A 10,942-nucleotide genomic window follows, 5' to 3' on the forward strand; every position below is an offset into this window, starting at 1 on the left:
AAATACTATTCTCCTTTTCCTTTGTTTCTTCTCCTTTTGTATCACATTGTATTAAGCAACATTAAACAAGCCCTGTAATGTAAATTTTCTATCACGAGTCGAACAGGACACAAAAAGCATAGAAATGAAAGAGAAAATCTTATTTTGTTCTACTAACCTTTTTCTTTTTAAGAATTTTGTTCGGGCCATTTTCCTAAATATGCTTAAGAGTTTTGAGCAGAGCATCGTGATGGATAATGGAATTATTGTGGAGTTAACAAGCTCGTGTCACTTCCCCCAAAGACTGAATGAATAATCAACTAATTCCAAATAAAATCATAAAATAAAATCATAAATGACAAACCTATTACACTAAAGCTCAATAAAAAAAGCTGCTTCTCTAGTCGAAGTTATGTGTTGTTGAACAGCCTTAAATGAAACCATAACAATCATCTAAGATGTTCATCAGTGGAAGTGTCATCTCATCAGATTCATGAAATTTTGAATACTTATAGAGTTCAAAAACGACAATCTAACATGATTTTTGAGAAGCAATAAATAGAACATGTTACAACTATCAACAGGTACCTAGTCACAGCTTTTTTCATAATATAAGCGGATTTCCTAATCCCATTTATGTACATACAAGATTCTAGTACTTCATAATTCTAGTTAAAATAAGACTCATGACAATTGCTCCATAGGCTAGGTGTGAAATTGCAGAATTACATCTTATGGAAACCCACGCGTCAGTATTCAAGGGCACCCCATTTCAAATTAGGCCCCCAATTCTAATCATCAAATTTGGGCATTGCAAAGTATTAAAGATATAATAAAGAAACATTCACAACAGATAGGGACGTACAATAATAAAAGACAATCTAAGGACGGCCCAGGGAGAAGATAGAGCTATACAACATTACACCACCGTAGATACCTGTGAAAGACGAGAACATGTAGCCTGAGCACGCGACAACTCAGCCTCAATTTCACTCACACGGGACTCCCTTTGCGCGGCAGTGTCGGATAAGTTGACCTTGAGAATGATCATACAAAAAAAATGAAACAAGGTAAAAGTAATTGTTTAGCTTTTAACCTACAAAAATCCAACCAACATATTTGTAAAAGGAAAAGGAGGTCTACAACTCACAATCTTATCAAGATAGCTCTTAAACGTGGCATTCTTCTCGCTTATCTCCAAATCCTTCTGCTCCACCAACTCTATCAGCTGCCTTTTCGACTTATGCAACTCTGACACCTCCGTTGTCAATCTCTCTATCTCGCCATCCTTGCCAATCTACAAAATTTCAGATCCCTATTTTGTCATCCAAACATAAACAACACATTTGTAGGCACCCACGCACATAGGAAGAAACCCATATAGAAAAAAGAAATTACAATCCAATAGATACGACTAGTTAAAGGTATTCTTACAGATTGCAAATGAAGTTGATGCTTTTGGGCCTGGACTTGGGCCAGGTCGGAGAGGTGATGATCGAGGGAGGAGTGAAGCTGTGCGTTGTCCGACTCGAGCTTCGAGAATTCGGCGGAGAGGGAGAGGTACTTCTGCTCGAGGAGCGAGCAGGTCTGCTCGGCGGTGATGGCGGAGGCATCAGCCTGAGCCCTCACGGTCTCGAGCTCCTTATACAGCTGGCTGATGAACGCGTCGGCCTTCTCCGCCACCGCAAAAGCGTCGTTCGCGCAGCGCGAGAACTCTTCCTCCGAGAGGAAGAGAGGCATTTTCTGAAATCAAAACCCTACCCAATTGCAACGATCGGCGAGAGAGGAAGAGACGATAATCGGGGATGTATGTGAATTGTGAAGTGAGAAAGTGAGGGAAATGAAGAGAATTTGAAGGGAAGGAGGAGAGACGCAATAAAAGAAAAGCCCTATAAAAGTCCTCTCTCCTTTTCACCTCCTTTTGAGGGAGTCGGTGGATCAGTCTGTTCTTTCTTTCACTTGGACTTGAACTTGCCCATGGGCCAGGCTCAGTTTTTTATTTTGTTAGATTATGTAAACCCTTCTCCTGCAAGTAACTTAATAATGAGGTAGTGTAATCAATGTTTTGAATACCGTACCGGATGGCGTACCGGTCAAGACACTGGAACGAAATATTTCAGTACCGGTACCGTTTCGTGTACCGTTTCGAGATAGTCGATATATGAATAAATTATATATATAAATATATATAACAATTATATTCTAAAATAATAGTTTATATATGAATAAATTATATATAAATACATACATACATATAAATTATAAATAGTCTAATCTAAAATTGGGGGTCAAAAAATAAACTTGTAGTTTGAAAAAATGAAAAAAAAAAACACAGGCCGAAATTTAGGCCGAAACGGCCGATACCGGCCGATACGGCCGATACCGGCCGATACGGCCGGTATTTTGGCCGGTACGGTATATATCTAGTACCTGTACCTGCCGGACGGCCGAAACGAAAAATTTCGACCGTACCGGCCGGTACGATACGAAATTAAAAACAATGAGTGTAATATCCAAAATCATAACACTTCGTTAAAAACACACAGATAAATAGAATCATAAAATATGTCAGAATTTAACACGACAAGAATTTTGAGTAAGAAAACAAAAAATAACTTCACCAGCATTAGGTGTTGCAACATAAAACTTCATTCCGGCATTCTTTAAAAAGAACTCATTCGAAACCTGTTAGCTGTTCTTCGTTAATCTAGGGGTTGCCACTTTATATTTAATCACTTCAGAGTAGACAGATGAGTTCTACCAAGATACTTTCCCATCCTAACATTTGAGATCGTGATAAAATAATTTTTCATGATATGCATGCATGTGGCACAATTAAAAAATGATAGTTGTGTGCGGAAAAAATGGAACATAAGATATGACATTTAATGCTCAAAATGACAGTTATAAAATGAATGCGGTATTTATCAATAATCATCAAAGTGTAAGTTAGAGGCCAACATACAGGCTATTGAAGCTGTAAGTGAAGTTCTGATTGTGAAATAAATTATGCTAAGTTAGAATCTAACTAACTTAAGGAAAATAAATATTGGCATGGAAGAAAAATTATGAAAATGCCCTTAGATATCTAAATGATGCATGCAATTTAATAATCCATAACCTATCTCATGAAATGCATGACATGCACTCTAGTTGATGCCTTATTGAACTCACTAATGATGCATGCAAGGCAAAACCTCCAAGGAACGTGCTCACTAGAATTCTCAAGGACGTACTTAAATCTTCAGTTTGAGCAAGTTCATCCCAACACTTAATCATAGCTAATGAAATCCTCAAATGCTAACTAAATCTCAATGATGTATGACATGATCCTATCACCGATGACACGCTAATTATCATGCATTCCTTTTATCCCAATCAGAAGGCTTTTCTATTTCTAAATACTCGAGTCATGCCAAAGTCTAGCGTGCATGCTTGATGATAAACACAAGATAGAATTCAAACTAGTTATGGCATGTTTCTCATCTTGATCTAAACCTCTATAAATAATCTTATGACCAAACTATACCATAAATAATTATGCCATAACTAATTTCCTCAAAAATGCATTTGATCTCAACCCTATCCTAAATATGCAAACTCGGCTACTCATGCTAAAAATGACTACTAACACTTCGAAACATAGATTAACAAGGAAACTAAGATCAAGAGAGGGAATACTCACAAAGATTGGAGCCCTTGAAACTTTTCCACTTAAACTCCAAAAACTCACAAGAACACTCAAGAATACTTAAGAGAGAAGAGAGGAAATGAAGTGGAGTGAGGAAGAAGTGAGGCGAGGATGGATTTATATAGCCCAAGAAGTGAAAGTGGCGTTGGCTTAGGTACTTCCTCATTGGGTGGTGGTTCATGATGGCTCTCCTCCTTGTAGGTTTATGATGATGCCTTAGGTGTAGGGGAAAAATTAGCCAAAGGGGAAGAGAGAGAGAGAGTTGTCGTGCAGGGTGATGAGAGAGAAAGATGATGCAATTGATGCTAGGGTTCAACCCTTAATGACTGGCAATTTAGGGTTTCCACAAGGGTTTACAATTTCGTCTTATTCTTGTCTTTTTCCCTTGGCTTCTAGTGGCTATGTAAGGCATACTCAAGTGTCATCTAAGGTGATTGAATGGTGGTGATTGGGCGGTGGAGAGGTGATTGAAATTAAAACAAATAGAGGAAGAAAAAGGAAAGAATCAAATAAAAAGGGTTGGTTGAAATTCCCAAGGGCAAAAATCGGTATTTTGAAAATATTTAAGGTTTTGGCTAGGATTTTTTTTTCCAAATCAATCTCAAGGAAATTTTTACAGATAATTCACAGGACTAAAAACAGAATTGTGCTTGAAGAAAATATCGAGCTAACAGTATTTTGGTCCATTGCACACAAAGTACACATGGTTGTCAAACGAAACAATTTTAGGGTTTGACATGTCATCACACAAAATGACATGTACTAAGGCTCAATAAAAATGCAAGTATGGCTAATAAATGCTAGAAATGGATGATCAAAAAAAGGAAACTTAAATAAAAGCTCGAGGAAAGAAATTGAACCAAACTTGCCTAGCAGAAGTCAGTATTCTTCTAAATATATGAGCTAACCTTCTAAAATCTAGGGATAATGTAAGAGTTAATCTAATGGGGTAGAGAAGTGGGGTGTTACAAAAAGTCCCATTTCTCATTCGGTCTTATCCCTTCCTTTATACCACATCTCTCCCTCATTTATGTCACATCTCTTATTTTTCTCCCGACACACTATCTTTTCTCAACCTTTTATCCTCTCACTTCTCTACTCCTATCTTTCTTCCCTCTTGACGAGACTTCACCCTTGTACTGGGCTTGGATGGCCATTATGGGCCTTTTAGCATGACAATATAGAATCTTATATAACTGTAAATGTTAGCAAGCTATTTCCAAGAAAATCATGTTCATAAACATCTTTAGACTAGCTAGTTAGTAAAAAATCACTTACTTAAGTTTTATTTGAATGTTGAGATGATATGAGATGATAAAACTGTAATTAGTAATAATATAGTTTGTGAATAGTAGTGAAATGATTTGGATGTTGAGATGGATGAGATCAAATACATTCAAATAAAAACACGTTTCAATTTTAGATTTTCAACCTTTTCAACTAATCAGAATCTAATCATTATAACTTTTCTAAACTTTTAAACAAAATATAAAAAATAATTCAATTTTTTCAATTTTTAAAATAAAATAATATAAAAAGGAGAAAAATCTGAAAGTATGGCTATTTATGCCATGTTTTTATTATTAATCTTAATTTATCTAATCTAATCTAATTTAATTATTATAATTTTTTAAATTTTTATAATTTAAAAATAAAAATAATATTAAAATAATATATTTTAATAATATTTTATTCAATTTTTAATTTTAAATCTCGTTCACGCCGAAACAAACTTAAAATTATTTCGAAGATTTCCGTGAACATGTTCCGAGAAGACTCCAGCGACTTCCTCTCAACATTGACTTCCACTCTCACTACTTTTCCTAAATAAATTCCAAAAGCATGGTGAAATAAAATGATCATCCGAACATTCTTCAACATTCTTCTTTTAGGCAAAAGTGAGTGGCGAAGATTCTACCCAGCTCCGCTCCAGAAGCTTCATGAACCTACTCTCCCCTTCTCTTCAATCCAATATATATACATGTACACCTACCTCTTACGTTCATCAACTACCCAGAACCATTAGCAAACAAACAAGAAAAATCTATCTGTCTCTCTCTCTCTCTGTCCCAATAATTACATTCAGATTCAATTTCCGTTCCTATCCAACAGCTAAAGATCATGTCCCTGTTTCAATCCCTCTTTGATCAGCGAAGCTTTTCCGATCCTTTCCGAGGATTCTTCTTCGAAAACTCGGAAAATATCCTTGGATCTGGGAACACCCAAATGGACTGGAAGGAAACCCCTCACGCACACATATTTGAGATTGATCTTCCGGGCCTTACAAAAGAGGAGGTGAAGCTCGAAGTGCATGAAGACAGAGTGGTTCGTATAAGTGCGGAGAGGAAAGATGTTGCGGGCGAGGACGAGAAGACCTTTTACAAGTGGCACTGCAAAGAGAGAAGTAGCGGCAACTTTGCGAGAGAGTTCCGTTTGCCAGAGAATGCAAAGGTTGATGAGATTAAGGCTTCGATGAGTGATGGGCTGCTCGTTGTAACTGTGCCTAAAGACGAGACAAAAAAGAAGGATAAAAAGCAGAAGGCGGTTGAGATTTCTGGAGATGAAGGAAATGCTCCAAAAGGAGTACTTGCTCGTTTTGTTTGCTGCAAAGCTTGATAATTTGGTGTGTGATATAGATAATCTGTTTTCTATTTTTCCTTTTCTGGGTTACGATTTATTAAGTTCTGTTTGTGTTCGAATTGTATATTTTTCTACTGAAAGTGAGATTACGAAGTGTATACATACATATTTACATATAAAGTTGCTGTTATCTCTTATGATAGCTCTCCCTCTGTCCTGAAAACGAAGAAAAACAAGTGAAAAGCAATACAATTAAGAGGCACCACTAAAATGTAGGTAGGACTGCTCATATTGGTCGGATTTTTTTTTTCAAGTTGAGTTCGAAATTCGGAAAATGGGATAAATTAAGGCCGGAATTCGAGTTGCGATAATACCGGATGATAAATTAAGGCCTGAACAAGATCGCCCGTATGTTATTTTCCCACTACCATCTTTCGACAAACATGCATGCATCTTGATTGACAATTAGAGGGTGTGCGCCTGCACTATGATGGCGTCCTTTGTTGGAAAATGTTACGAAGAAAACAAACATCAAAACATTTCAAAAAAAAAAAAAAAAAAAATCAACTTGGGTTTCAGCTCGAGTACTCTGATACGGATTCCAGCTTGAGAATTTAAAATTTGAGTTCTGGTTCTGCTATATCTAGATTTTTGGATTGAAATTCGAATAAACAGTCATAAATATGGGCTATTAGACTGTCTCAGTCCTTCCAAAATTAAGATTAAATTATATATATATATATATATATATATATATATATATATATATATATATTGAAGGCATTCTGCTAGCACATATTCTCACAACTCCAAAATGGGCAAGATTTTAACTTTTTAAGCATCCAAACTATCATTCTTTTTGTAAATAATTTGATAAGGCACCAAAAGATTTTGGTTGAACTTGTCCTCTAGCAAAGGCACTAATAGACTTTGCATAAGCTCATTCCCTGGCCAACGCAACCTTGCACGAGCTAGTGCCAACAAGGTACCACAAAAACTAATTCGAATCATGCTGCCCAAAGAAAAGGAAAAAAAGAAGAAGCCTAAATCATACTTTTGCCAGGCATAAAAATACCTAATCATAATCATGCTGTAATTCTAAATCATGTGATCTTTAAACGGTATATATTTTAGAATGACATTTTTTTTATGGTGATGATTCTCGTGGAGGTGATGGTTGAAGAAGTGTTAAGAGATAATATTATAATTTAATTAAAATGTTGTGTCACTTATCAATAGTTATGCCCCTTACTAAGTGCTTTATGGTCAATAAATAGAGATTATTTGTGCACAACTAATACACTTGAAATATCCTTTATCCATCATCAGTTTGTGGAAAAAATACACTTAATGGACACGACAACAAAGCTAAGATTTTGGAAAGATTTAAAATGAAAATCGTCTCAAAAAATGAGTTATAGGGATGAAAGTCAATCCCTAAAAACCGACGAAAGAAATAAATATTTTGTTCGAAACGTATATGTGGGATGATAAATTTTTTTCCTAATAAAACAACCGTTCGAACATTTACAAATACGTTCGAACATATTAAAATAAGCATTCGAATGGATAATATATAAGGTCGAATGAGAATTTGGCATGTTAAGTGACTAAATTTAACAGAACATTGACTTACCGTTCAAACAACAGATAACACCGTTTGAATGTCAAAGTTAATCAATGTTCGAACGGATATTAATTGCAAAAATATTTTCAAACATAATAAAATAAATATTCAAACGGATATTATATATGATCGAACGAAAAATTGATGGGTTAATTCACTAAATTTAGCAAGACATTGACTTACCATTCAAACAATTTACTGTACCATTTGAACGACTAGGTTAATCAATGTTAGAACATAAAAATAAAAAAAAATAAAAAAAGTGTTCGAACGGAAATTTATTGCAAAAATATCTGGCGAGAATGGAGAAACGTTCGAATGGTTATATGTTATGTTCGAACGATGATAGAATTTTTACAATTTGTTACTTAATTATGGAGAAATATTTAACTTATAAAAAAATTAGCAATTAAAGAATATATATATAATAGAAATCAATAATTAATGTAGAAAAGAAAAAGAGAATTCATAATTAAATTAATTTTATAAAATACAAAATATTGTCCATACAAAACAAAATGTAAATAAAAATATAGCCTACTACTGAGCCAACTCTCTAACCACATCCTCAACTCTAGCTAGGCGTGTCTCTAGCTATGTTAACCGAGTACTAATCGTGACCTGAGTCATAGAGATGATATCAATCTCTGTAAGTAAGTTAGAGATGCTAGCATTAATCTCTATATGTAAGTCAGAGATGGCACTTCATATCTCTGTACGCACAGCATCAATCACCTTTGATGTTGTTCATGGATCTCTTCACGCACTATATCTGTAATCTCCTCATGATTAGTAGTGCGTGATGCCTTCTGTGTGGATGTCTCACTGGCCGATACTCCATGATCTCTCGGGTGTGCATCTTCCTGAGTATCGACTGGCTCTGGAATAGGAGCAAGAAGACAAAGTCATGGGTGTCCCGTGCAACACCCCGTATTTTAGTGTATTTTTTTATTTATTTAAAGATTATCTGTTATTAATTTAAAATTTATTCTCATTTTAAAATTGTTGGATTTTTAGTTGTGTTATTTTTATGATTTTAATTTTGTGAAAATTATTTTTGAAGTGCTTTCTCTAAATTAATTATTTTTATGCGTTTAAATTTCTTCTCAAATTAAATTAACTTGTTGTGGGGTTTAATTATTTATTTTCATTTTAATCATTACGTTTGAATTATTTTATTTTACTTGCTGTTTTAAAATCGTTTCCAGCCCCAGCCGCGCCGCCGTTAGCCTCCACGCATCACACGAAGTCGCGGCATTCCTTGCGCCGTTGCGCCGCCGTCGCGCCACCTCCGGCCACCATCTCTTCACCACATCATCCTCGACCTCCCAGCTACCCAATGGACCCAACCCCGGCTCCGATCCGTCACCGGTGAAGCCCGACCAAGTCCATTTCCGATTTGTGCATTTTTGGCCTAAAACACCCATTGCGCCGCCACCCACGGCAAACCACCACCACCATTGGCTTCACCGACCTCTCTAGGCCCTACCCTATCAATTTTGGGTCTTGGTTTGTCCCCGTTGAAAAGTAGATTTTTGAGACCCACGGCCAGTGTATTTTACACTGTTACGTTGCTGAGCCGCCACTTCTTGCAGTTTCATGATCCTTCGGAAATCATTATATAGCAATGTAAGTATTTCTCCAAAGAATTCTTGTGAATTTAATGTATTTTTGCACTAACGCATTTCACTGTATTTGTTTGTCATGCCGGACTGAGTCCGAGGAGTACGGGGGTCGGATGGATTTGTGATTGGAGTTGTTAGTATGATTAGTTTAGACTATGAGATTTGTTGGCTGTTCGGGTTTAAATATTGGTATTTTGTGTATGACGTGGGTTGTGGTGGATATTGATGATTTTATGAAGTAATGATATACTTTGGGATTATGAGGATTTTTAAGTTTTGAGAAATTAAGATAGATTATTTTAGAAGCTTAGGCTTAAATATGGAAATCCGTAATTGGTTGAAAACTTACGAAAATTGTGTGATTATTTTTTTTTATAGGTGACGATTATTAGTCGACTCAATATTTTTTGAAGATATTTCTGAAAAGCTAAGAAGTCCAGGTAAGCAGGGTTCATATACTAGTTTTGCTTAAAAGAAATAAAATGAGGTTGACTTTGAAAATAAACGTGTTTGTTTTTTGAAAAGAAATGATCTGAAAACAACCTCAGATGTTTATTCTGCATATGCATAAATTCAATATAAGAGAAAGTGTTTTCTGTCATGACTGGTGTAGACATGAGCTAGTTTTGTGCACTTTGTTTTTGAACTATGTAAAAGAACGAATAAGGAATTCTAAAAGTTTTGTTATGAACAAATGAGAATATTTTGTTTATGTTTATCTCGAACATGTGAAATGATCTGAAGCCTTTCAGTGTTTTGTTTTGATATGATGTGTCATCTGAAAATCTTGGCATGAAGTTCTGATTCTGTATATGATTGTAATCGGATTTTCGATGAAATCCGTTCTGTTTCTGTTAAGGCCCAGCCACGGGTATAATGGTGGTTTATAACCCTACTATGGGGGTGAAACATGGTATACGGCTCAACCACGGGTATAATGGTGGTTTATAACCCTACCACGGGGGTGAAACATGGAATATGGCCCAGCCACGGGTATAATGGTGGTTTATAACCCTACCACGGGGGTTAAACATGGTATTGTCCCGATGTGATATTAAATGAAGATAAGATTATAATGTTTCAGTTTAGAAATGTCAACGGATTCTATTTTTGGAATAAGTTCATTTTTCTGAAAATTTCGCTCTAATATTTTTTGTACAAGTTTTGTTTCTACATTCTGAAAGTAAATGTTCTGTTCGGCTTATCAAATGTTATAAATGCTCATGTTTACATGCTAGTATATGCTCTCTGCTTACTGAGTTGTTGATAACTCACCCCGTTAATCTTCATAATATTTCAGATGACATCGATGGCTCAGCTGAAGATCAGTATTAGAGTCTATGGAGAAGATTAGCATTGATTTGTTGTTGGGTATCTCATGATATTAGTGTTGGTGTTGGAGGTTAATTATCTTTCTTAAGTTTGCTTCAATGGATTTAG

General features: G+C 35.6%; 2 protein-coding genes across 3 annotated transcripts in view; one reads left to right on the top strand and one right to left on the bottom strand.

The window, feature by feature from the left end:
* Positions 1-1,863, bottom strand: part of LOC108979354 (nuclear-pore anchor-like) — a 62,901-nt gene extending 61,038 nt beyond the window's left edge. For both annotated transcript variants that reach the window (XM_018950018.2, XM_018950016.2), the window contains exons 1-3: positions 1,414-1,863; positions 1,130-1,276; positions 917-1,015 (exon numbers count right to left, since the gene is read on the bottom strand). In XM_018950018.2, the coding sequence (XP_018805563.2) occupies positions 917-1,015; positions 1,130-1,276; positions 1,414-1,719 (552 nt within the window). In that variant the 5' untranslated portion in view covers positions 1,720-1,863. The remainder of the gene's footprint in view (positions 1-916; positions 1,016-1,129; positions 1,277-1,413) is intronic.
* A 3,702-nt stretch (positions 1,864-5,565) lies between these two features.
* LOC108979352 (17.8 kDa class I heat shock protein-like) lies at positions 5,566-6,447 on the top strand. The gene has a single exon (XM_018950013.2). It carries the CDS (start codon positions 5,792-5,794, stop codon positions 6,284-6,286), a length of 495 nt encoding a protein of 164 aa, XP_018805558.1. The 5' UTR covers positions 5,566-5,791; the 3' UTR covers positions 6,287-6,447.
* The last annotated feature ends 4,495 nt before the right edge of the window (positions 6,448-10,942 follow it).

This window comes from Juglans regia, chromosome 6 (genome assembly GCF_001411555.2).
Source record: "Juglans regia cultivar Chandler chromosome 6, Walnut 2.0, whole genome shotgun sequence".
NCBI lineage: Eukaryota > Viridiplantae > Streptophyta > Magnoliopsida > Fagales > Juglandaceae > Juglans > Juglans regia.